This window comes from Stegodyphus dumicola, chromosome 9 (assembly GCF_044657685.1).
Source record: "Stegodyphus dumicola isolate Sdum_Otavi_A_Nest chromosome 9, ASM4465768v1".
Taxonomy (NCBI): domain Eukaryota; kingdom Metazoa; phylum Arthropoda; class Arachnida; order Araneae; family Eresidae; genus Stegodyphus; species Stegodyphus dumicola.
Genome location: NC_140776.1, coordinates 182,005,258 through 182,033,152, shown reverse-complemented (window position 1 = coordinate 182,033,152; position 27,895 = coordinate 182,005,258). Strand labels below are relative to the sequence as shown.

At 30.3% G+C, this 27,895-nt stretch overlaps 1 protein-coding gene across 2 annotated transcripts in view; it reads left to right on the top strand.

The window, feature by feature from the left end:
* Positions 1-27,162, top strand: part of LOC118185750 (organic solute transporter subunit alpha) — a 44,264-nt gene extending 17,102 nt beyond the window's left edge. For both annotated transcript variants that reach the window (XM_085824433.1, XM_035355655.2), the window contains 4 exons: positions 399-557; positions 2,605-2,716; positions 10,931-11,183; positions 15,288-27,162. In XM_085824433.1, the coding sequence (XP_085680559.1) occupies positions 399-557; positions 2,605-2,716; positions 10,931-11,183; positions 15,288-15,418 (655 nt within the window). In that variant the 3' untranslated portion in view covers positions 15,419-27,162. The remainder of the gene's footprint in view (positions 1-398; positions 558-2,604; positions 2,717-10,930; positions 11,184-15,287) is intronic.
* Positions 27,163-27,895: the final 733 nt, after the last annotated feature.

The following is a 27,895-nucleotide window of genomic DNA, read 5'->3' as shown; positions in this document are numbered from 1 at the left end:
CCGACAGCTCTACTAAGAGCTGATTACAAACAGTCACCAAATGACTTTCAGTCCTAATCATTGTCCTTATAGTCTGTCATTCACAAGAACAGCTATGAGAAGGGTTACTGTTTTGATGCAGTCCATTAACAGAGGGCTTTTGGCATTATGATAATAAGAAAGTACCATGTTATGTCCAATATTTGTTTCAGGGTTTAAAACCTGTTGATTGTGAAACAATAAGCTATTTATATAACACCTTTATTGGATGTCTGAATTTAAAAATAAAAATTACTAATTTACAGATTTTTTTTAAAAGAACACAAAATTAATATAAAGGGATAACTTACAGGTAATTTTTATTAATTTGTGTAAAATTAACTTTATTGCATGTTTTATGTACTGAAATTCTTTTTCAGATGCTTACCTGCACCATTAGTATTGTTCTTCTGGGTAGTAATTGGCTATGCATCTAAGGAAAGGCATTTGTTGGAAAGGTTAGAGGATAAACTGATTCCTCTGCGAGGTCCACCGTGTTGTTGTGTGTGTTGGTGCTGTCCTAAATTACCATTTTCAAAGTAACGAATTTTGATATTTGTAATAAAAAAGTATTTCTAACAATAAATTAAAATTTTGTTTAGTTTATTTCAAAAATATAATTTTGTGTTTTATTATCTGCTTGGATTTGTACTCTTAGGATAAGTAATGAAATAATGACCACATTACACCATTGCCTAATTTTAATTATATGTTATCAAAAGCAGTTCTGTGATCGGATTTCATTACAAAATTACCCAGCGCTTTGGATAGCTTTTGTGACTAGGTAAACTCAGAAGGTTCTGTTTCCAGGTTATTATTTTTCTCCAAGTTCAGCTTTCAGGTTTTTTTCATTTCCAAAATGTAGAATGTTTCGCATTTTTCTGCAGGCCTTCAACTGTTCACGAATATTTTCAATCTTTGAATGTTCTTGAGTATCTCTAATCTTTCATGTGAGAATATTAAGAAAGAAAAAAAAAGTCTTGATATTAAAAAATTTTTAATTCAAACAAAATTTAAAATCTGCCTTTCACAAATAACAAAGTTAAGGATACTGTTTTTAAGAGTTACTCTGATAATTACTGGAAAGGTAGAAATTTAAAATTCAGTAAATGAAGTATGTAATTTAAAATTCTTAAATCTGATATTCATTTTCTCTGTATAGTCAGCAAAAAATATTTGAGTAGCAGTTGAAATAGTTTACATCTTTCCAGAATCATTTTAAGTAAGTGTAAAGAGGAAATAAATAGCACAGATAAGCATTATTCCTGGAATGGTAAATTCCACTGAGAAATAATTGCGTCCCCCCTTTTTTTTTCAGCAGGAATTTCTGTTGTACCTCAAATAAGATAATCTTTCTTAAGTTCTAAATTGAAATGTTTTTGGTTGGTTAGAACTGCAAACATTAAAATTAAAAAGGTTAAAAAATTCAAATCTGAGATTCATGCATGGGATTCGAGATTTACGAACTTGCCAATTCTAATATCAAGTTTTAATTTTGGGGAGTTTTTAATGTTCTTTGTCATTGTAGTGCAATATGCAGTAATGATACTAAAGATTGCTGTAAAATTTTATGTTAAGGAGCATAAATCTATGTATTGATATTGTTATAACTTATCTCACATGTGTGACAGTAACATCTTATCAGGTCTATGAATTTTATGATGGCCAAGAAGCAAAAGTTACTATTGGCTTAGGTTTTTGAGTGAGGTGAGAGTGTGAATTAGTCCATCTTCATCCTAAATTTTAGGGAAAATTCTTCAGGGGATATATATCCAAGCATTTTCTGCTCCTCTCTTCCCCATCCACCAACTTTTATTTCAGCAACGTTTATTTGCTTCCATGCTGCAAAAACACTGCCTTCTCCATATTTCAAACCAATTTTTTCTATCACCTTACAAAGTATGAATCTAATTTTAAAAAATAAATAAATAAAATAAACAGAAAACTTATTGATTAATTATTGATGGTCCCCTTAAAATCTTTTTTTTTTTTTTTTTTTTTTCTTTCCCCAGCTATAATTAACCGGAAAGATTTGGAGCTAAATTATTTCCTTGAAGGCATTCACACGAATCTCTCAATTTTATTGAATAAATTTAATTCTAATTATATTCTTTTGAAACCTTTCCCATCTTAATTGGCATTGTTTGTGTATTTTTGTAAATATTTATTAGTTTTATGTTTATGGGAAGAAGATGGATCTTAATGTAGTGCTTCATCAAGGAAAGAAATTTAGCATGAAAAGCATGTTTCTGAAATCTGTCTTTGAGCTTATCTCTAAAATTAAAAACATTCAGATTTCACGATTTAAGAAAAAGTTTACATACATTGTTTGTGTAATAAGAGTAAGAAGATTATAACTGGCAACTATTGTAAGTGTTTTAAATATTAATTTAAGTCTCTGATTAATAGTCATATAATTAAAATCTATTACACTCAATTTCTGTGATAATAAATATGTTGGATATCTTTTTTGTATATGCTGCAAAAAGTTTACTTCAGTAAATTTCAGGAACAATTCTTTAAGAAAATAAATTATAGGAGTTCTAAATGTTTTTGTTTCCTAATGTAACTTTCTTTTTGTTACAGGCAACGCTTCAAAGTAGTTAAAGCTTGTATATACCAGTTTTTTTTAACGCCAATAGTCTTATTTATTATTGCTACAGTTTGTTCAAAATTTGGTGTATTCAAAGAATTAAAGGTGAGTTTTTCAGTGATGATAAAAATTCTTTTCATATAGTTATTTTATATATTCATTAAATCATCAAAAAATAAATAATGAATTTATATGTTTTACTGTTCACATGAGTTATAAGAGACTGTTCATAAAGAATTAAAAAGTGCAGTTACTCTGTAAAATTCAGTTACAGATAATATAATTAAATGCTGTGGGTTTTCTTAAATTTTGTTTTTCTGTTAGTCGTATGTTTGTGTGCACTTTATTGGTGACTTGTACTTTAAGCACTCAATATTAGATTTGTCAAACTAAAATATTCATAGCTGTTGAGGTAGAATATCATTTGGTCAAATGCTAGCGTAAGAAGGTAACTAGAAAAATCGGTGCTTTTCCCTTTCGTCGGCGCAAACCTCGCCATTTCCCTTTCTCCAGCACAAATCTCGCCAAGCAGACTTTATTGGCGACAACACACAGAATTCATATAAAAGAATGTTAACAAATATTAATTCTAATAATTTTTTTATTTTGAAGGCATAAATATTTTAATATCATTTAAACGTTTTTCAAATGGGTCTTTTATGGGTCTTCAAATGGGTATTTTAATATCGTTTAAACGTTTTCAAATGGGTCCCAAGCTGAGCTTCAGCTTGGCAACGAAGCTAAGGTTTATTCTCTAGAAAAAGGCTGTCCTCAAGGCTCTGTATCCGGACCTACTCTTTGGAACATAATCATAAATGATCTTTTAAGTCATCTCGACGGTTGTTTAAAAATTGCGTTTGCAGACGACTTACTATTAATTTTCCAAGGAAGGATTTTGAATAACATTCTTTTGAGAGCACAAGAAGTCCTAGATTTTGTCTCCAGTTGGGCGATTTCTCATAAACTCACTTTCAATCCTTCAAAAAGTAAAGTTATGCTTGTTCCCAGTACGTTTGATGAACAAAATATTGCTTCTTTGATGCTCGATAATTCTCCGTTGGAATTTGTAGAAAATGTTAAATATCTTGGTGTCATTCTTGACCAAAAATTAACATGGAAAAAGCACATTGAATTCCTTTCTGCTAAATGTGAAAAAATTATTAATGGCTTTCACCGAATTGCCAAAAATACTTTTGGAGTAAGCTACGATGTTAAGAAACTCATGTATAAGCAGTGTATTGTACCTTTCATTTCGTACGGCTGTCGTGCTTGGGGACATGTTCATGCCAAGAAGGTTAACAAAAGAAATTTAAGAAAGATTCAACGGAGAATTCTTCTTCGTATTATTAGTGGTTATAGAACCTTAAGCTATGAGGCTACTTTTGTTCTTGCAGGAGTTCCGCCTATTGATTTTGAAATTGCATATAAGAATAATATTTTTGAGTCATTGGCAACTCATGCTTCGGAAGACTGTATTTATGGAATTGTCCCCTTCACTGATCTTCCTCATCCCGCTTCTTTAGAACCCATAAATTTCTGCGATTATAAAGAGACTGCTGAAATAAATTTTCATATGGTTTTCTTTACAGATGGCAGCAAGATGAACAACAAGGTTGGCCTTGCATTTGTTCTTTTTGAGGCAGTTCCGAGATTTGTTTTCTTAGACACCGTATACGGAATGAATGTACAGTTTTTTAAACAGAACTTCTGTGCATTTATCTTGCCGTCAAGTGGATCCAGGATCATGGGACAGCATCCTCAAAGTACCTTATTTGTTCTGATTCTCTTTCTTCTCTTCAACTTTTGAACAGTATTACCAGCTGCGATAAATTAGTTATCGAAACCCTAGTAACTGTTAGTTCACTTAGAATTAGAGGTATTGATATCTGCTTTGCTTATGTGCGTGCTCATCATGGTTTCTACGGAAATGAAAGAGCTGATTTCTTAGCTAAAGATGCCTTAAATTTACCCATTGATATCAACATTAGCATTCCAAAGAGTTATTGGAAGTCCTTTCATTATAAAAAGCTTTTAGCTATGTGGAATGAGGAATACATTTCATCTTGTAATGCGGAAATCACCAAAAAGTTCCTTCCTTCTATTTACCATAGATTGAATTCCGAGTCTTTCCTCTCGTTAAATTTTAAAGTGTCTCAGTTTTTATCTGGTCACGGTAAATTTGCAAGTTATCTGTTTCGTTTTAATCTACGATCAAACAATTTATGTGAATGTTCAAAAAGAGTTCCTCAGGATGTGGAACATTTGATTTTCTCGTGCCCTACATTTGATGGCCCTAGATTATGCTTACAGAACGATTTGAAAATGTTCGGAGTGACTTGGCCAGTGAACTTATCTGTTTTCGTGAAGTCCAGACTGCTGTTCTCTGCTTTTGTCGCTTTATTTATGCATGTAATTTTTAATGTTTATTTATACATGTAACCTTTAATGTTCTAGTTAACTTACTTCTGTAAGCCCCGTGTTGTACATATGTGGTGCACGGGGAGTCTGTATGTTCTCAAAGGAAAAAAAAAAAATGGGTCTTTTGTGTCCTTTCACCACATAAATTCGGCGAGGTAACTTTCCAGATGATGACATGCAGTACCTCTGTGTTTCTTATTCTGCCATTTGGCGCTACCCTATAGTCTTTCAATTTTTTGCGTGCACGTTCCAGTTTCCGGATCTACAAAATTGTATTTTTGATTCACTTTGAAATGTTCAAAACTTTCCTCTTCCAGTTTTTCAGTGCAATATGATTTCCATGAATCGGAATATATTGTAGTACCTTTTTTGATATTTTCATTTATTGCGTCTAATATAATAGTCATGGATCGGTTTGGCACCTTCACAAGGAAATGTTTGTTTCACGACAAACTCCACCAAAGATCCACTGTTGTGGTAAAATCCGTCCTGCGTTGTTTTTGCGCTTCATGAACATACTGTCATCCACTTCAATGATCATACCAGGTCCTCCTATTTTGCATTGTTGACATAAGTAAAGAATCCACACAAACCTCACGCATGTAGTTATTCCAATCCACAACTGCTCCGTGATTGATTTCCAACTGCTTTTCACACCATTTAACTGAAGTTAATTCTTAAATCCAACCATAAATAAATCTTACACACTTCAAGAAACTCAATCTCGATGATTCAAATCATGTGCCTTTCCGTATACTTCTTTTACTGCGGCAAGTTGAAAGGTTGCAACGCCATTGAATTTCATCTCCGAAATATAATTTCATTACATGATTATTATCACAAATAGCAATGTTGGGCAAAATGCCTTTCACTTGGAAGAATCTGATAGATTCTTCCTCTGTCCTGGGCAAATCCCAAATATGCATTGTTTTTCATCCATTTTTGACATATTTGTAAAAAGATGTTAATTTAAGAATTTACTATGCTTTCATGGTATAACATCTTGATTCGGCGGTTAATATTACATGACACCAAATGATCTTATCTCGCGTAAACTACACTACAAAAATCTGATTCTCTCAGTAATTATCTACATTAATTTCAAGTTAAATCTTTCTATGAAATACGAGTTTAAATGCAAGAATTATTTCAATATTATAATTTTAAAAAAGTTATGTAACTATATGCCAATATTGAAAGAAATTATCAATCTGATAACAAATAGCAGCGACTTGTTTTGAAAAAGTGCCGTGAAAGGTTATCAGTGAGTATATTCAGTTTGGCATCAGCTGTGCCATTTTCGGCAACTTTATCGCTTGCGCCTGCCAAACGGAAAAGTACCAAAAAATCTGATGTGTGTACCACATGACTTCCTTGCACAGAATATTAAATTATACACATTTTTTCTTGCATTTAAATTTAAACTTTTTGTATTGAATTAAGTCTACTTCATCGATAGCGCATAAACCACAATAGAATCTATGCACTCTTTAAAATTCACTATATTTGTTTACCATAGTGACACTCTGGCACTAGGTTCACTTAGCAGTGTTACATTTCATTCATATTATAACTCAGAATGCATATAAATTTATATCATTTAAAGAATTATCTAATTGTTGCCTCATGTTCTATTAAAATACTATAGTAAATCTGAAACGATGTATAAAAGAAATTAAGCAAACAAAACAAAAAAGAAACAGTTTTTTACAGACGATTCAGTATTTCTCCGTCAATTAATTCAGTTCTCACTTCCCAACAAGGAAAATATACATAACTCAAAATATCTATATTGAAAATTACGAAGTAAATCTGAAACACTTATTTCCTCGAATAAGTTCCAGAATGGATTAAGCATGATTTAATTTGCAATAATAAAAGAAGGTGTTATTTATCTTTGTTGTTGCGAAGCTTAGGTTCTCTAGATTGGCAACAAATCCACTATTTTGCCAAGTTTGAAATGTAAACAAACATGGCCGCCATCACAGAATTCATTAGGCTTAGATACTTTTGGTGTCGCTGATTGCAACCAAAACACGAGGTGCACACCTAAATGTTATAGCAGTCCTACATACAAAATTTCAACGTTCTGAGGCTACTCGTTTTTGAGTTACGCGAGATACGTATGTACGCACAAACGCCATGAAAAATGCTCTTCAGAATTCATTTTAAATCAGTTTTATAATTTTTTGGGGAAAAAAGAGTCTTTTATTCTGTACAGATGTCACGCGAAAACATCGTTGAATTGCATTCAATAGCAGTCAAAATGGATACTTTCATTGAAATATGATGCCTGAAAATTTTTGTGATTGCAATACTTCCTTTTTACTTCATACAAGGAAGTAAAATATGAAACCAATATTTAAGAAGTAGTTGTTACAATTACAAATATTGTATTTCATGTAATAAAAAAATAATTTCATGCGTTCAAGTGCTGAATTTTTTTTTTATTTAGACCAGAAACACTTTAAAATTCACTCCATATTAATCACTGTTGTGGTAAATACAAACTGTCTTTACATGTATTTGTTTGCTTTAATTAAAAAGAGTAAAAGGAGAAAAAATCCGGAGGAGCTTTTCTACTTGAATAACACTGAAGTGCAAAAGTTTAAATATTAACAGTGAATAATTTAAATTCTTTTATTTGTAAACAAATGTATTAAGTTTTATTTATAGAATTTAAATCATTCATTCAATAAGTTTTAAAACAATACTGTTGATTTTAACTTTATTTATTTTACATCTTCAGTTTTTAAATGCCAGTCCTCTTACATTAGAAGCAGTTTGGAGCAAGTTTTATAATATTAATTAATGATTGAATAATTCATGAAACCATACGTAAAAACTTCATGCTGTGTTAAATCAGAAGTTTAATTTGCTATTAATGGTGAAAGAAATTTATTTGCAGTAAGGAATTTTAATATTAATGTGAAATTAAGGTGCTACTTTGGTAGACGGTTGCACAGATATGGATTTTAGCTGGTTTTTTTTTTTTTTTTTTTTTTTTTTTTTTTTGTGTGTGTGTGTGTGTGAGTGTGTGTGTGTGTGAGTGAGCGAGACAACTTATGGTAAACCCATTGCTGGACAAGTTATTTATGGTAACCGATACTTTGTTGTCATTTTATTTTTTAAATAATGCGTTTTATTATGCATAAAATCCGTGTTTTCAGTATTATTTATGGCTTCTAAAAATATTACAAATCAATTTAATTTTGTATTTTTATTTAAAATAAAATTTTATTGTTTATGATATTTTATATAATTTTATGTTGTGGATGATGTAATCAATGATGTCACCTTGCTTTAAAAATAATTGGTTTTAATACCTATAAATTTAATCTAATGTTTTAAACATTATTTATGGCAGTTAAATATTAAATTACAATTTAATTTTGCATTTTTTTAAAACTGATTTTATTATGATTATTTAAATAATTTTAATTCTATGCGTGATGTAATCAGCTCTCTGATTGGTTACTGAATATTTGTGCATTACTGTGCCATTTTAAAATTTCTTTGAATTCCTTGGATTTCATAGCGAACGGATGTGTCCTTTTCAAAGACAAATGTTGTTATTGGTAATTACCAAGACTTATTGGTATTGGAAACAAAAAAATTGTCCTTTGAGACCTTATTTTGGCCAACCTGGCTTTCGTAATCAAAGATTTATTTATAAATTGTTAGAAGGGTCTGGGGAAATTTATTCAAAATTTTTGGAGAAACCTTACTAATTGCTTCTTCAATGAAGTGTGAGAAATGTGGATCATAGAGGAAGATCATTAAAAGACCTGATTCTAAGGATTGTCCGCATATGGTATTGTGGTCAATAACCGTTATAATGATAAAAAAAAGTATTAGACATTTCTTCTTTTTTACCGGCAGTAAACTTCTAATTGCTGTCACTTTAGCTCTAGTGTACGAAGCATTCTTATGTACTTATTTTAAAGTTAAATAATATTTTAATTCTTTTAATCGTTGGTATGATGGTTTTTAATTTGATATTCAATTTAAATAATATTTTAATCCAGTTAAATGTTGGCACAATGTTATTATAGCTGTCTTTTTATTCTATTTCTTCGCTATAAGAAAGTAATACTTTTAACCTTACTTACTTTAGTATTTTATACTCGTAGTAAATGTATTTATTTACATTTGCCTGCCATCTTAAAAAAACAACATTTTCAACAAAAATTAATCCATTATTTTTAACGATATTTATTTTTTTAAAGTTTCGAATACTTTACTATGCATAAAATACATAAAAACAGCTTTTTTCAAGATGGCTGATGATTGTAAAACCGCGCCAACAATTGGGCCAAAGTCAATCGCTAAAAATCCGTGCAACCGTCTACCAAAGTAGCACTGAAATTAATTTTATCTCGAGTATCCTCACATTGCCTAACATTGTGCTACACTGACTACCAATAAGTATTTGAACACCTGTGACAGAAAAGAAAAACTAACTTTATTCAAAATCAATAAATAGTTGGTAGAGCCTCCACGAGAGATAATTACAGCGTGGATCCTCCGGGACATACTTTCCACAAGTCTTTATATGACAGCTGGGGGTATTTTCTTCCACTTGGCTTGGACAAGACATAGAAGTTCCTTCACCGATTTTGCACGGATAGTGCACACCTGAATTCGGTGATGCAACTCGTCCCAGAGGTTCTCAATAGGGTTCAGGTCTGGACTCTAGGCAAGCCAGTCCATTCAATGAACTCCATTGGCACCATACCAAACCTTGGTTAACGTCAAAACATGACAACTGGAATTGTCGTCCTGAAAGTAACAGGGGTCCAACCCGTAAAACTGCCACAACGTAGGAAGCACATGGTCATCCAAAATAGTGCAGTAGGCATCGGAGTTGAGCTTACCATGAATGGGGACCAAGGGTCCCAGCCCACACCAGGAGAAACACCCCCAGACCATAATTCCACCTCTGCCGAACTTGACTGTTGGCACAATGCATTCTGGCAGGAGACGTTCTCCAGGTAGACGCCAGACCCAGACCCTGCCATCCGAACGATAAAGGATAAACCTTGATTCGTCACTCCAAACAACCCGTTTCCACTGATCTACGGTCAAATTTCGATGTGCTTTGCACCACATTAACCGAGCAGTGCGGTTGGACTTTGTGATCAAAGGCTTATGGGCAGCAGCACGACCATGAAAACCAAGCAAATGTGCTTCCTTATCGATGGTATTCATTGAAACAATATTCCCGGATGCCTGTTGAGACTCCTCACGGATGAGGGCCATCGGTTGGGTGCGGTTCTTCCGAATTTCTCTAGATAGCACTCGTCGGTCTCTATCTCCCAGTTTCGTTGGTCTGCCGACTCGGGGCACATTCCAACAATTACCACTCACCTTCCACTTCTTAATCACAGAGGCCACTGTCGATTTTGGGTACTTCAGATCGTTAGATATGTCCCTTAAGGATCGGCCACATTTGTGATACCCGATAATTATACCTTTCTCGAAATCAGAGAGCTCCGAATTGCGAGGCATCTCGCATGCGACTAAAGCCGATGCTGTTTCCTTCACGATATATACCGGCGGAGTCCGTCGCGTATCTTAGGGCTGCAGATATCGTCATTTGCGTAGGTGTCCAAATACTTATTGGTAGTCAGTGTATTTCTTATTGGAACTGACACATAGTTGAAAATGTAGGAAGATATTGAACACTAATTTCCAGTGGCAATTTATAAGCATTATTCAAGGAGTTGGTGTTTGTAATATATATGATACCACAGCAGAGTGCAAATATTTATCTTTGAACAAATGCATGTATGGCATAAGAATTAAATATCTACTTAAACGAAGAGTAAAATTCAGAAAAAAATTAAATGTAAAATAGTTACTTAGTTTTACTAGCTGAAATAGAATGTTTCTTTGTAGTTTGTGCCAGATAATGCTGCACCATACCTTGTTGGTCTGAACTTTGCATCCTTCTTCATTGGAGTATATGGATTAGTTATCTTCATGAAAACTACTTCAAAACTCCTCTCAGGATTCCACATTCAAGGCAAATTTCTCTCCCTGCAACTTCAGTTCATCCTTGTTCGTTTTCATTTCTTTACATTTGACACGCTTGGCAGACTGGGGTTCTTTCCTTGCCATCCACCTGTTTCTTCTTTAATGACAGCTTTGTGTAAGTATATTATTGAGACACTGTTTAAGTGTTGTTGTTCTTAGACATTTCTTTATTGATAACAGTTTTATATACTTGTTTCAAAAAAGTGTGTAAAATTGATAAGAATATTTGAAAAGGTGTATATTGTTATGTATCTTTTAGGAGAGAGTGTTTAATTGCCTTTATTTATAGTGTCTGTCTTTTTTCGGTAGGTATTCTTTACGTATGTTTTTGGGAAAATCATAAGATGTTCATTGTATTTCATGAAGCTCAAATGTGGCACTTCACTTTCAAAATAGACTGCTTCGTAGTACATAAAGGGTACCCCCCAAAAAATACTGTCAATCTGATGGTATTTTTAGGTTAGGTTAGAAATACCTACCTGAAATATCTCAGTATTTTTCCTTTATCTGGTCCCAATGGATACATCACAAAAATTTTTTAAGTGGCTGTCATTGATATTGCAACCATTTCCTAACATTCTCCATGTGGATTTTTAACAATCAAGATTCAAATATTCCCAGAAAAATTCAGAACCCTCCTGTTGTGAACATTTGGGCTGAGCTATAAGAAAAATATCTGTGCTTCTTTGAGTGAGGAATAATTAATGGCAAATTCCTAGTCATTACTTTAAAGCTTTTTTTTTTTTTTAATTTATAGTAATAAATCATAATATATAAAATATAGCCTTATAATTCCTGAAATATTTAAATTTTAATGAGAAAATGATAATGTTGTTATTGATTATATTGTTTGTAAATTATCAGATCAAGTTTAAGGGGACAAGTGACTGATGATAGCAAAATAAGCAATAATAATAGTGACTGTATCAGAAATTTAGAACTGATTAATATGTGTAGTAATGGTTCCTACAACCCAAATATCGGAGACTGGAGTTTCAACCCTTAAACTAAAAATTACCAATATGATAATATTTGTAATATTCTTAGCTAATAAATATTCATCTTCATACTGTTTTCTATTCCTTTTTAATATGTGTCAGGTACAAAATGCTAACTCTTATGAAATACATCTCAGGATATTTATAAAACATTAAATTCAGTGTGTGTGTGTGTGTGTGTGTGTAAGCTTCTCTTAAAGATCAGTTAGGAATATGACAGTTAAGTCCATTGTGCTAGAGAATTTTTAAGGGAACTGATTCCCTCTCTCTCTGTATAGTGTTTTTTCTGACTAGTAAACTTAATTTTTTTTTTTTAATCAACTACACATGCTAAAAATAAAATAACCAGGTTTTATTGGAATTTATAATAAATTTTCAGTTTTTTAACTTAGATTTCTATAGCTAGCATATTTAAATTATTCAATCAAATTAACACAAACTATCAAAAGGCAAAAACTCAGATTGATAAGTGATGATATGCATGATACAATATGATGATATACAATGATCAGGAAAGAAGTGTTGAGTTTACAAAAATGAATTTACTTCCGTTAGACCTGTTTATAAACAAAAACATTTTTTGTGAACGCTTGAAAGTGTAATTCTGCGTATTTATTTGTAGCTTTTTTTAATTTTAAAAGTGATTCTATACCTCTAAATGTTTTATTATGAGAATACTTCCGATTCATTTAAGCCATTTTTTCTTGAACTGAAACTGGAAAAATTTTGAAGATTTTTCTAGATTAAAATATACATAGCATTTCCATGTAACTTACTCATTTATGTAAAATATTTTTAAGAAACACTAGATGATGCTGTAATTAATCCGTTTTTGTTAAAATGTGTTTTATTGATACTTGATCATAAGATTTACTTAAGATGCTGTGAGAATGATATTGAAAAAAAAATTGCAAATTGGATTGTGGCTTGGCTTCCCTTCTAGATGCTTGATAGTTAGACATGTAAAATTCATCAGTAGTCTTAATAATAGTAAAAAACTTATGTATTAATTCAATTTTTTATTATGAATGTATTTTTATGCAGATCTTGTATATTAAAATTCATTTCAGTTCATAGAAATTGTAAACATTAAAAGTTTGTATTTTACCTTGCAGTTTGTAGCAATTGTTTTACCAGCTTTTACTATCATTGTTACCATCATATTTGTCTAACATATTTTTCAAAACATGTCTAATTGTGCATAAAAAGACTCATTTTAGGTGCTAAATCCATGAAAAATTCTCGTGGCTTAAAAAATTAATAGCTGTCCATAGTAGCTTTAGAAGCAATATAGTAGCTATAAAACTGCTTGAAGTCTATATAACAGTAGTACCAGTAATATCAAGAGTTTCACTATTAAACATGTCAACAAACTTTTCATTATATTTGTTACAAAAAGAAAAAAAAAAGGGGGGGGGCTATTTTTTCATTCATTTTTCTTCTTTTTAATCATCATGAAAATAAGTAGTATAAAATTAATTATAGCACAAGCTGCAGATACTCAACCGCAGCTCAAACTTTTACTTTTGCTGTGTAATATTTATCAAATGTGCAGGTATTTGGTCTTTATTTCCTTCCATATGATTTTAATGTTACCCTATAATGTGTACCACAAATCTGCATCATAATTTCCAGGTTTGGCTTTATAATACATATTGCAAATCTAACTTGTAATTTATGTATTTGGCTTGTACAGAGTTACCAACTCTCCCGATTTTCGACCGCTCTCCCGCCAACCCGATTTACAATATATTTCTCCCGACTATTTCTTATTCTTAAAATTTCTCACGATTTTTATGGAACTTGGCTTCGTTATATAAACAAAAAAAACAAAAAAAAAAAGTGATTTTGGACGTCTGAAAGCAATTTAATTTTCTCTATCTAAAACAAAACCTTGCGAATCAGATGAGAACTTCTGCTTTGTGAGTGAGAGCATATACGTATCCAGAAATAGTCTGTCACAATTATGTACAGACAAATGTAAAATGTGTACGGAAAAGTGTACCATGGCATCATGGGCTTAGGGCTGGATTACTATATTTGGCTTCTTATCATGTTTCGTGGTGAATTATGGCAAAGATTAACAATTGACCATGCAATGTAAACAAACATCAAAGATTTCGTGTTAGGGTACAAACGTTGTAGTAGTGTTCGCTTATTAATAAATTTCCAGTCAACGATGAAGTGATTTTGCATGCTAAAGTTGCTGATGTTTTTGCTCTAGCAAATGCATCTTTTTCTGATATAAGGTACTTTTTGATATAATTTTTTATATTGATTTTTTTTTCTGATATAAGGTACCTGTGTTACTTCCTTTAGTCATGAAAGATGATGATATTGATGTAACCACTGATAAAATATTGCAATCTACAATTAGAAAACTTGGATGAAGTTATAAAATCAGCTAGGATTGATACCCAGTGGAGTTTGATTGGAAAAGTGAAAGGTGCTGATGGAATTTTTAAATATAGTGAACTGTCTAGAATTATGTTGGCCATCTTGACAGTTCCCCATAGTAATGCAGAGTGTGAGACAATTTTCAGTGTTGTTGCGAAAACGAGGACTAAATTTAGATCTAATATTAGTGATATCACATTAGAAAAACTTTTATTAGCGAAAGCAGGCCTACATGGCAATTGCTATGAAAAAAATTATGAAGTTTCTTAACAAAAGCAAAATCGGCCACTGTTCATAACATTTGTATGAAAACTGATTATAGTGTCTTTTTTTTTTTTTTTTTTTTTTTTAATGATGCAAGAAATAAAAATGTTTTTTATGTGTAAGGCATTTTTGTGTTGCTTGCATTTAAGAATTAGTAACTATTTAAAGTTAATTCATTATTAAAAACTATATTTTTATCATTTAAAAAGTCTTTTTAACATTGTAAAAAATATGATTTCTTAAAAAAATCTCCCGATTTTTGAGTGTCATAGGTTGGCAAGTATGCCTGTAATATATATGATGAGTTTTGATGAGTAATTTATATATTTAGCTCATATGCCATACTGTGAATCTTATCTTTGATCAGTAACCTGTATCACAAATCTGACTCATGGTTTCTATGCTTCATCTGTATTTTGTGTAGAGTATCTTATATGTCATTATATAGCGAGAGGTTAAGAGAATGTATGTTAACTTTTGGTTGCATAAATGTGTATTTAGGGTTTTAATTCTGATTCACTATGGCATGCATCGTTTAAATAACTTTGATTTCTTTTCAGATATTAGAAGTGCCTTGCTTTTGGGAGAAGGCTTTATTTTGTCTGTAGTTGGAAGATTTTTTTTCCTTCATGCTCCTCCACCACATTTCATGAGCCCAGAAACTTCTCATCCTATCAACCAGAGTACATAGAATATATGTAGAAAACCATTCCGCTGTAAATATTTGTTCCATTTGTTTTTTAATTTCAACTGCAAGGTGTGAAGTTTTCCATATTTTCAGAATGTTACATTTTGCTGAATTGAAAATTTTATTTTTTTAGTATGTTCATATTTTAGATATTATTTATTTATTTATTGTTTTGTCTTTCTGATGAGTTTTTTAAAGGGGGGCAGACTTCAGACTGAAGTTGATTTTAGCTTAATTGTTTTCAAATTCAGAATGTTTGTCTTTACATGGTTATACTTCATTTGTATAAAATGAAATGTTTTTAATAATTTGTCAATTTCAACTATATTAATATTTTTTCTTGTCCCAAATTATAATTTTAAGTTAAGTGAAAGCTTAAAAGCTTTAGTAAAAGCTAAAAATTAAATAATCCAGACTAGAGTGTTTCTATAAATTTGAGCAGTATGTATTTTTTAAAATCTTGAGTAATTTTAATCTAGGTTATTGGACAAAACTATCTGCAAATGATGTGCAGGTAAAATTTTGCTGAATAATAATTTGGTAATAAATTTATGAATTAATATAATTGATCTCCAAGCAGCTTTTTATCTTGAAACCTATCAGATATTCTTATTTCTATTTTGCTTTCATTCTGCTCTCTTTATTGCTAAATGCAAGGTTTTAAATCCTGTTTGTACATTAGGCAGCCCCACCCTAAAGCAGCTAACATTTTTTATTGCTATTTCCATGTAGTTTTTCTCTCTTTTATTCCATACTGTTTTCTTAAAATATATACTGATCTCTAGCATGGACTTAGAGTTCAATTGTAGGAATATAAAACTTATAACATTCTCAATAATATTTAACCATGTTAAAAATTCATCTTTCCTCTCTAGAGAAATACTTTTGATAAAAGCATTTTACTTTTCAGATATGATTTTTTTATGATTGACTGATTTCTTTATTAGTTGTCTATTTTACAAATAAGTAATGAAGATGATTTTTGGCTAATTATGCCAGTAACTCATCAAATCATAATTTTGCAAGGCATTTTTTAGAAGAAATTCAGGTAAATTAGGGATATCAGGCAAAAATACTTTAACCATTGTCTTTCATTTGCATCACTGTAGCAAATATTAAGCATAATTTCTGTTTTTTACTTTATTATTGTATCATGTTTTTATTTAAAATATAGTTTGTGTTAATATTGTATTTATTTATTGGATGTTATGGATATATAATTTTTTGTGACGTGGAAACTGCATTCTTTTATTGATCATTAGCAGATTTTTATATTAGTCTTATGTGTCTGCTGGGTGGACATTGTATTATAACATTTCTTAACTCTTATATGTTGTTCTGTTTGATACACTATCTTTGTTTTCAGTGTATTTAAATAAAAAGATTATTTATATGTGTTCTTGGAATGGGACATACGATTGTTAAATTGCATGCTGAAAAAATATATATATATATATATGAATATTTATATTGTAAATAAAATTATATGTATGAATAAATATATCATGTATTTAATCAAAGAGATTTTAAATGGTGCAACAAAACCATTGAATTTTAAGTTGCATAGGCCTTTTATGATAAATATTAGCATTTATTAGTGTAACATGTAAGCACTTTGTGCGTTTGGAAATGTGTTTTGAATGTCTGGAAGTGTGTTAGCATTAAAGTGTCGATTAATCATATCAGTTAAGCCCAAATTAGCCAGCCATCTTGCTGATCCTGTATTTTCTAGTAGTTTAACATATTTCATATATTATTTAAATCAAGAAGAATTTTGAGTTCTTCACTCCTTGCAGCGGCATTATTTGTGTATTTCACTTTTTATTCCTTGTATAAAAGTATGATTATAGATTTATTTTGCTGTAAGTATATGTTTATTTTATATGCTCCTTCCTTCCCAACAGTATAATTTGCATACTTGATGGATTTTTTTTTCTATGTTAACAATAAAGGCATTTTGTACTGAGGATTTCAGATTTGTAATACCACTGTAAAATTATGCTATGCAAATACTTATAACAATTGCCCATTAATTTATCATATAAATAAAGCTAAAAATATCTCATATTGGTATTTTTAAGAGAAAAATAAACCAATCTTCTGTATAATTAAAAAAAAAAAAAAATTAAGTTGCTCATTTAACTTGTCCTTTATCAGTTTCTTCTTGTCTTTCAAAATAAAATGAAAGAAAGTTGAGAAAACATTTGCATTTATTACTCAGTGTAAAAGCTTGTAACCCTTTTTTAGTGTATTACTGATAAATAAAAAGCTCAATGACATCTAAAATGTTAATATAATTTAAATGTTCTGCAACAGAGGGAGAGCCATACTGTGTTCATTTTATAATTTCATTGTAATGAAGTGATTATCATGTATAATAATTAATGTATGTAAAAAAATAGCTGTACTATAGAATGCTAATTATGCTGTATAGCCTTACTGCAGCCGAGCTATGATTTTAGTATTACAAAATAATCATTTCGTATTGCTTCCATAGTAAAGATTTTAATTATTTAAAAATATAGTGACTTTTTATAAAATTTCCTGTGCACACTTAAAAATATGGCAAGTCAACTGATGCTTAGCGGCTAGTTATGATGCTGAACTTTGCATTCACTGACATGTATATTCACAATGTATCTATAGGCTGTAAAAAGCTTGGTAGAATTCTATGCCAAATTCAGCATGGGGCAAACATTGTTAATTGTGCACTTTTAGCAGAAAGGAAAGAATATAGTGTTACAGCTGCGTGAATGGGTATGGATTAATATATAAAGGTGAATTTACTTTAAGTAATTTAAACTTCTGCTTTCCCTTTCTGAAATTAAGGAAAAATAGTTCTTTTCCATGTTTAAATAGTGTTAATAAAAACTGTGTGGAAATTTATTATTTTGCTCATTATTTTTATTTTTTTCTCTGGACACCATTTGCAAGTTTGAAAGCAAAATGTCTTCCTTTAAAGCCTTCCTTTGCTTAATGTTATAAGCTCTGATTTTTAAAATAAATAGGCTCAATAATGCTGTCTTAAAAGTTTTTATTTTATATAAAATGTATATATATATGTCATTTCTGTGCCAAAGAGTTGCTTCACAAAACCTGTCACTGAGGATTTTTTTAACTTATTTTATTTAAGTGGCAACTAGATAGCATTTTGAGAACAGGTAACATAGTTCAAAAATAATGTTAAGCTATGTAATTTTTATTAAAAATAGTGCAATATTTGTTTTTAGGTATGATTTTGAGTTTTAATATAATGGATCATGCTCTCCTTTCATAACTTGATTCTTGTGAGTGCTAGTATCTTAAATATGGCATACTTTTATATTCTATTTATTTCCAGCATGAAGTTTTCTGGTATTTGCAGTCAAACCTAGGGCTTCCATCTCAAACCTGGTATTCTCGTGACAGATCCTTTTACTACCTTGTATTATCTTTTAAGTTCCATCCATTAATTTTGATTTATAAAAGAAGCTGTTCTAATGCTTAAGATGAAGTTAACATTTTTCTAATATATCAGATCTGTGCAAAATTTATAAAAGTATGCTAATAACTGAGGTTTTCACTTTGTTCACTTTTAAAAGTATTTCATAGAATGAAAATTTACAGTTTTTTCAACCAATTTTGTTTCTCTCTTGTGCATGACTTTAAGTCTTTAAGTTAAGTATGAATTCTAGAAGCTGCAAAATGCTTCACAATCGGTGATATTCAAACTGTTTTTGCGCAGTTTGTAATGACTCATTTAATTTCTGAAATGTAATGTTGCCTGCTGCAAACATATTTTAGTAATCTCAAGAAGCTAAAATGAAGCAAAATTTAGTTCAGAAGAAGGGGGAAGAAAACAAGATTTATATGTTTATACTGTGCCTCAGAAAAGCTGTTTAGGCAAAAAACATCTGATTCCCTACTGGGTTTGTTAATTTTTGAATTGCTGTCAAAATAGAGTCCTTAAAGGGCAGATTTTACTGGTGGTAGTAAATGAAAAGTAGTTCACAAGTGAAAGTGAGAACGCTTGCATTTTTTTATAATGAATTACTGATGGTAATTATACAAAGAAAACTTTCCATTGCTTTTCATGATTTTACTTTTAAATATGGAACAGTAGATATAACAGTCATACAAAATTACATAAAATCAAACAAAAAATTCTATTTAAATTTCTTTCCACGTGAATGTGATATTTTAAAGAATGCTAGTTGAGATATATTCATAATGATTGACATTAGTTCTTATGGGGCAGCTTTGCTTCAGCTGGTTGAGTTTAAAAACTTTGTATGTGCACTTTATGTTAACATATGCCCTTTGAAGCCTTTTCATAGGTATTAATTGTCAAAATTATTTGAAGAGTATCAATACATCAATGTATTTCATCATTTTTAATACTTGATTATCATTTAATGCCATTATTTTTAATGGAGTAGTTAGGATTGGTTATAAACACTTTAAAATAAAATCTTGAAAAAGTGATAGAAAGCACTAACATTTGTTTCTACATTTATTGTTGTTCGCATTTTAAACAAAGTATTTTAGAGTCAAGAACCTTCTCTTAGTCTTTTCTCATGCTTTACTATTTTAATAATAGTTATTCTGGTCATTTGAGAAAATTATTTCAGTATTTTTATGCTAGTGTAAGTATAGATTTCCCCCTTCCTCTTTACATACTAGTATAATTATCCAATAGAACTATGAAAATAATACCTAAATCTGTAACTAATAGCCACTAGTTATTATCGATAGACATAAGGTTCATCCATCCATAAAAGAATGCTTGGCTATTTTTTTATTCATGCTGGTTGTTTTCCCATGTTACCTGAATTCTACCAAGCTTCCTCCATTTTATTTTACCTTCAAAATAGAGTATTTTGACAATCAGGATAAGTAGTACATTGTGCTTTTAGTCAAATCAGTCAAATTAGCCACTGCCTGTGAATCTGGATTTGTCAGGTTCTCTCTTAATACTGACCCATTTCCAGTAGGTATAGGCACATAGGTTAAAACAAAAATAATTGATTGTTGGTATTAATAATATTAGAAATGGAATATTTTAATAATATGAAATGTGCACTTTGGTGCTATGTTATCAGAGATATGCTGGGAGTTAAATATGTTTCCAAAGTAACTGGTGAATTTGAAATCAGTTTATATTTGTATAAAACAGGAACAGAGTCTTAAGGATTTAATAGTTCACACTGAAGTCCTGCAGTATATCTCTGAAATCAATGGAAGTTCATTGTTTAGTATGAAAATGGTCATTGAGAATAGGGTCAAGGTTGCTCATATTTTGCAGATTATTGTCTTGAAGGATACTCGTAGGGAAAACATACCTTTTTAACGAACAAATTATATATTAAATGTTTTGTGTTAAAATGTTTTTAAATATTGTGTATTATAAGAAGCTACTTGTTACATTGCAGTGCAAGAATATAGTATTTGGTTTTATGTTCTTTCTGTTTTGTTATTTTGTGTTCTGGTTGGTTTTAGAATTTGAAAATTTATACTCAGTATTATTTTACTTTTTGCATTCCATTTTGATATTATACATCTCATCTAATAAATTAATATTAGATTTGTTTTATTAATTAACTTTAATTAATTAATAAGAAAATATGTTGCATTTGTCTGAAAATTTGTTTTATTATTCCATATTGTTTAAAATTTGTTTTCTAAAGAGAAAATATTTTTCATTAAAACTGCGTATTATTGTCCTTGTACAAAAGTTGTAAATACATAACTCAGTTTCTATGCAAGCTATTTTAACTGTTGCACATAATCAGAAGTTTTAATGAAAAATACTATCTACTTAAGGTTTTTAAAGTAATTAAAATATGTTTTATTTATAATCATATGTATTTCTTTAACATTCCATGTTCATTTTCATGTTATTTGTGGTGTAATTAAATTATTTATTTATGAGGTTAAAGAATTAGTAATCAGAATTTTAGGCATTTTTATTTGTTTATATAATTTATATTTTTGTATTCATCAGTATTAATGTTTTTAGTTTGCATTTTAAAAATTGAATAAGCAGCAAATGAAGTGAAGCTGTCTGCTTTTACCTGGACTAATTATTAGGAGTTTTAAATTTTTAACTAAGTGTTATTTTATCAGAAAGAAATAGTTCATAACCTGAGTGCTTAAGCAATGGTAGATGTATACTTATAAATGTGAAAACTATATGCTTCTGAATCTTATACTACACTTCCAAACAAGTGCTATGATAAATAAAAGATTATATGATATTAATGCTGTAGATTCTTTCAAACAATTAAAAACCTTTTTGTAATGAAGTATTTCTGTTTAATACATTGTGGTATTTGAACATATCTTCGTTTTTTAATGTGAAGTCCAGTGGTTCTCAAATTTTCAATGTTTACTGTACAGTTTAATTTTTTTTTTTTTTTCTTTTTTTTGTTATTATCTAGCATTGATGGAAATTTGTTTTGTAAGTATGATTTAAAGTTTCTTTTTTATGTCTAATTGTAAAACAAAATAGATATGATTGAGTTTAATTTAGAGCTTGATGTGTTACATTGCTTGAATTTGAAACTGTATAATGGCATCATCAAGGTAGTACATATCTACATGTATTCAGTACATATCTGTAATTGGAGTGTATTTCTTGGGTGGAATTTAATGGGTAGACATTTTATAATATTGTTTAATGTTAGGTTAGGCTAAGTATTTGCGACAAAGAACATAAGGGATATCTGCCTAAAGATAGCCCTTCATGCAGGGATTTCTAAAGGAACTCCATGCAGCCAACCTGTTCAAATGCTGGGAACAGATGCTGGCATGAAATGTGTTCCATAGTTTTAGCTATTTGGCCTCTTGAGTAGGCATCAAGATAAATAACTGTGTTCTTTCCAACTCACCTTGCAAAAGGATTGATTAGGTAACATTCGTATTCATCTGCTGAAAATAAAATGTAGTTGTCTTTTACCATAGCAAAAAATAATTTAAGTGAAAATAGTATTTCCTTTAACTGCAATAGAAGAGAATTCTGAGAAGCAGAATGAAAGCTGAAACTGTACAGCTAGAAATTGAAAAAATGCCTTTTTGTAGTAAAGCTAATTCAGTATTTCTGCGTACAGCTCTGAAGTGTCACGTAAATTCTTATCACAAGTGGGTTTTTTTTTTTTTTTTTTTTTTTTTTTTTTTTTTGTTTTAATTTAATTTAATTTTTAACCCAGAAAATTTGTAAACTTGAAATGTAGATAAATAAAAGGAAAATCATTGTAACTTTACATATTTCCTGCTTTTTCTTTAATTTTTTCCATTTTTTGTTTAATTTTCAAAGCAGAGAGGAATTGCTTTCACTATTTCAGTCTGATAGTAATAGAAAAGTAATTAATGAGTAATTAATTGTAAGTTTCCAAATTGGGACTTTTTCTCTTCTGAGTTTAGCTGTGTGTTTGGGAACACTAAACTATGACAAACCACTTGAGAACCACTGTATTAAGGTAGATGTAAAGATGCATTTTTGTGATATTAAAAAGTATAATACATATTTACTTTTAAACAGCAGTCTAGTCAAATTAATTTACTCAAATATCCAATCATGTTTTGCAAGTGTCTCAGAATGGGAGCATGTGATAAAATGATAATATAATATTTTTACTGACTATGTTTAAAAAAAATTGTGTAAATTATATACATGGAATTATTTCAGAATGAATAAAATGTATAATTTTAAAATGCATTATTACTGCAATTCCTCAATTATCCATATTAGGAAAAAATATCTCCTTTCTTTCATCAGTTTCAATTATATAGAAATAAGTGCACAGTCCCCAATCCCCTGAAAGAAAAAGCAACATTTTTTTAAAATTTTTCTTTTAGTTCTAAATATTAAAAACTGTAAAACCATTGCAAGATCTGTCCATAGGTTAATAATTATTTTTTTGAAGTCATGCATTTAAATATGTATGTAAAATAACAAAACATAAATATGTTGTATGTTTTGAAGAGGTTAATAAAATAAAATTATTCTTTATAGAAAAACAAATTAAAATACTTGATTCTGTTTCTACATGATTTTTATATAACCCATTAACCGCCAAAACTACAAGGAATGTTTCTTTTCTCATGAAAATAATAACAAATATTAAATTAAGCATTTATAACATAAATTTACATTGAAAATTTAAAAAAATGCTCTTACCTGTGGAAAAAGCGAGTGTTGCGTTCGCGCATCGTCAGCAGAATATGACTACGGATATTTAATGACTAGGATTGTACTCGTATGATGTTTCTTTTGAGTGGAGCGCAGGATTACTTTTTAGCTGTATAACATTTTATAAATCTACAAATCACTTTACTTGTAATTACTTTAATATTAAAATATACATTGTATCTTTTTTTACAAATACAGATTATTTCAATTGAAAGATTCAAGCATGAAAAGCTTCATTACAATCATGATGTAAAGCTACATTACATACTTTGCATCTATAAACAGTCTGGCTATGGTACTCTTTACGACAAAGTCTTTTGTTATCAACGGGCTTTACGATAAAATGTCTACCTTCTCCATACAATGGTTTTTGAATGCCGAATTTACTAGGTCTTCCTGTTGCTGATCTATTTCTGGCTAATTCTACACTCTCAACAGGAGTTTGCAAAAGGAATAATGCATTCTCGTGTCTGAAATCTAAAAGAGACTTTATATTTACAGTAGTAAAATGTGGTGATATTTAGTAAGTTTAGATACGGTCTCATCTCATATAATTTATCAGTATTGTCAAATGCAAATTCTGCTTCATATTCCTGTACTGCAAACATCATATCGATTCTCGTACAACAGGAACAGAAATGTCCTTATCAAAAGACCAATACCTTTTTTCTTGAGGTAAAGAATGATATCCTGTAAGCAATAATATTCCAATAAATCTTCTCATATAGGTTTCAGATGCAATAAATTCTGGGCATTTCTTTTTTTTTTTTTTTTTTTTCTGAGCGTATTTATTTGTCTGTTCAACGAGAAGAGAGTAAATGTCTAAACCAAATCGAAAATCTGTGCACTAGTTTTACCTTGTGTTTTGTCTTTTATAATTTTTCTTCTATCTCTTTCTTCATGTTCTTCCTGAGACATAACTAACAGTTCCTTTTTTTATCCACTTCAAGATTTCAGTCTTCTGCTTTTTAAACTTTTTAGTGTGAATATAACTGCTTTTAGAAGGCTGAAACTTACTTCTTACGTGAATTTCAACTTCCCCAGCAGTATCATTTGGTAAAATATCATTATCATTATTTAAAACATTGCCATTGCTTTCTTCTTCGTCACTAGTTTCTGCAATTTCTGGGGAAAAAACAGCAATATCAGTTTCATTCTGGTCATTATTAACATTATCATCATCTGTTTCTTCATCAAAAAATCTTTGAAGGGCTTCTTCTAATGTAAGATACCTTGTTCTAGGCATTTTTAAACAACCAGAATATGAACCAGAGCATCGAAAGGAATGAGTGAAAAAAGAGATTGACTACCCGTTTCCTGCTGACGTTGCGTCAGCGCAACACCTGTTTTCCCTTCATTCCCAACGCAAATATAAACATCTGACTGATGTAATGTTCTGATAAACGGTGACCTTGACTAAAAATAGATCACTCATAAAGACGGCGATTCTTTCGTTAAATATTTTCAGCAAAAATACCCGGTCGAAAATTTTGCTTAAAGTATGAGATTAATTATTATAAGCAAAATGATTGTTGAAGGCAAATATTTTTTTACAGAAATAATCTTCATAATATTCCCTACACAAAATCATCTGCTGGTATAAAATATCTTAGGTAGTTATATTTATATAAGCATTTATTTTGACCGTTGCGTCAACGCAACACCAGCGGCTAATGGGTTAATATAGTGTTAACAAAAATCCAGTTTTCTTTTTTCATGATTTATTTTGATCTAACGGGATTCATTAGCATTATCTTAAAAACCATTTGAAGTAAATTCTAAAGGGAAAAAATTCTTAGAATTTGCTGTCGTATATATGAGGTGCCACTTTTATGATCACTTTTTTAAAAACTTTCTAGAGAAATGTTTCTCTTAGAAACTGCCGTAACATAAATGTACACCAGGCTACGGCGCCACAAATACTATTTTACTGCTAGAGTTTCATGCAATTGCCATTGGTTTTTAAGCGATAAAAATGTGTTATCAGAGAATAAAAAGACGAAAAACCTAATTAAAGCCTCCATGTGTAATTTTTTTATTATGTTTAAATAATACTGTATTTTCTTGAAGTGGGATAATTTATTATATATATGTAAATATAATTAAAAACTCAAAAAAGTATTTTTAAATAAATTATAATCAAGATTTAATTAATTAATTTCCTATCATTTATTTCAAAACAATTTATTTATTGCAATTTCTCATCATATCAGGGGTGATTGTGGTCCTGATATATCCAGAATTCCAGATTTTATACTTTATGAAATTAAAAATTTCTGGATTTGTGAAATGTTCGTTTCTCTTCTCTTCTTTCCCTAATTTTTATATAAAATATATCATTCAGAAATTACATAAATTGAAAACTCTTAGACTGTGGAAACACTTAACAACAGATTCATTTACACATTTGTATTTTACAGAAACAGAAACAACTCATATTGCAAATTTTGGGGCTGAGAGAAGATAGCAAACAGAAATACACAGTATTGCCAAAATTCTGTTCAACTTGCATCCATGGAACTGTTGTCAAAAGTTCGTTTAATTATATGGCTGATATTATAATAGAACATCTTTCAACTCTTGATAGCCTAGTTGTGGAGATTATAAAATATTATTTATTTTCGTAACATACAAATGCATGTGAAACTTAGAGCTGAAAATCCGTTTGAAGACCATATTGGTAAAGATTCTCTGGATAACTTATGGAATAACTAGGTAGCTGGCCAAAATTCTGTACATTCCATGAACTGCTTTGTTCTTTCTAACATTTCCTGCTCAAACACCTGCTGATATGCATACTTCAAATTCTAATATAATACCTAAAGACTTAAGTGAAAAGTTATTGTTGGCATCAAATTGTATTGCTGATTATACTGAACTTTAAATTGTTGCAGCAGCCCTCCCCCCCAAAAATAAAAGAATGCTAAACTGTGCAATTATTTGAAGAAATATTGAGAAACCAAAAATTAGATAGTTAAAGGAAATGATGTAGTAAAATATAAATTTATTTTTCATAAATTTAAAAAATATATTTTTTGCTGCACTAATGAAATTATTTGAAATCATGCTGTATTTTTCTCCATGGTAATTTTCAGGATTTTTTTTTATGTGGTCACAATCACCCTTGTCATATCCAGAAGCAAATGAGCTGTCTTTCCATTGTGAATTTTTTAATTTGTTTGAATTTTTTTGATTGAATTTATCTACTGCTTAAAAACAGAACTGAATGTATAATATTCTCCTGAAGACAACAAATTGATGATTAAAGCTTATTTTGTATCTTTTCCCAAATATTTCGCCCCTGCTGTCGTCTACTTTATATTAATTGAGGAATTGTTAATATTTGAGAGCTTAATCAATTATATTAAATTGTTATAAATATAATTAAATTATGTTTCCTGATATTTGAAGTAAAGAAAATTTCTGTGAGGATTGGAAGTTTGGGGAAAAGGAATGTGAATTATGGTTAAAAATGTAAACGATTGGGACCAAGTGTCAGAAAGTGAAATGCCGAGATATTAATTGTATAGTTTTCAGTGTATATGATTTGTAATAAAAGGCAAAAAGTCTTGTCGAAGTCTGTGTCATTTTATTTCTAAGATTATGGAGCTTGATATTACTGAAGCCTGCAGGAAATACTACGATTTTAGAAGTAATCAGAAGCTAAGAGTAAATACATGTTGTGATTTAAAAGAATTGTTAAACATGAATGCGATTCAAGTTTATCATCTTTAAAATAGATGCCCTGCTGTTATACATTCCAGATTGCTGGCAATTATCATAACAGTGGAAGGAATCTTCACTTAAACCCATTGTCACAGCTACCAGAACATTCTCAGCTGTCTCAGATTGTCCTTTAGAATAGAATTTGAGATGTCTTGTTGTTATACAACGATTCCAAATCTCTGGCACTTATATGAAATTTGAAGGTGTCTGCATTTCAGACCCTTCGTCACAGCTGCCAGAACGTTTTCAGTTGTCTCAAAATGTCCTTTAGAATAGAATTTGAGATGTCTTTCTGTTATGCAATGATTCCAAATCTCTGGCACTTATATGAAAGGGGAAGGAGTCTGCACTTCAGACCCTTCGTCACAGCTGCCAGGACATTTTCAGCTGTCTCAAAATGTCCTCTAGAATAGAATTTGAGATGTCTTGCTGTTATACAACGATTCCAAATCTCTGGCACTTATATAACAGGGAAAGGAGTCTGCACTTCAGACCCTTCGTCACAGCTGCCAGGACGTTTTCAGCTGTCTCAAAATGTCCTCTAGAATAGAATTTGAGATGTCTTGCTGTTATACAACAATTCC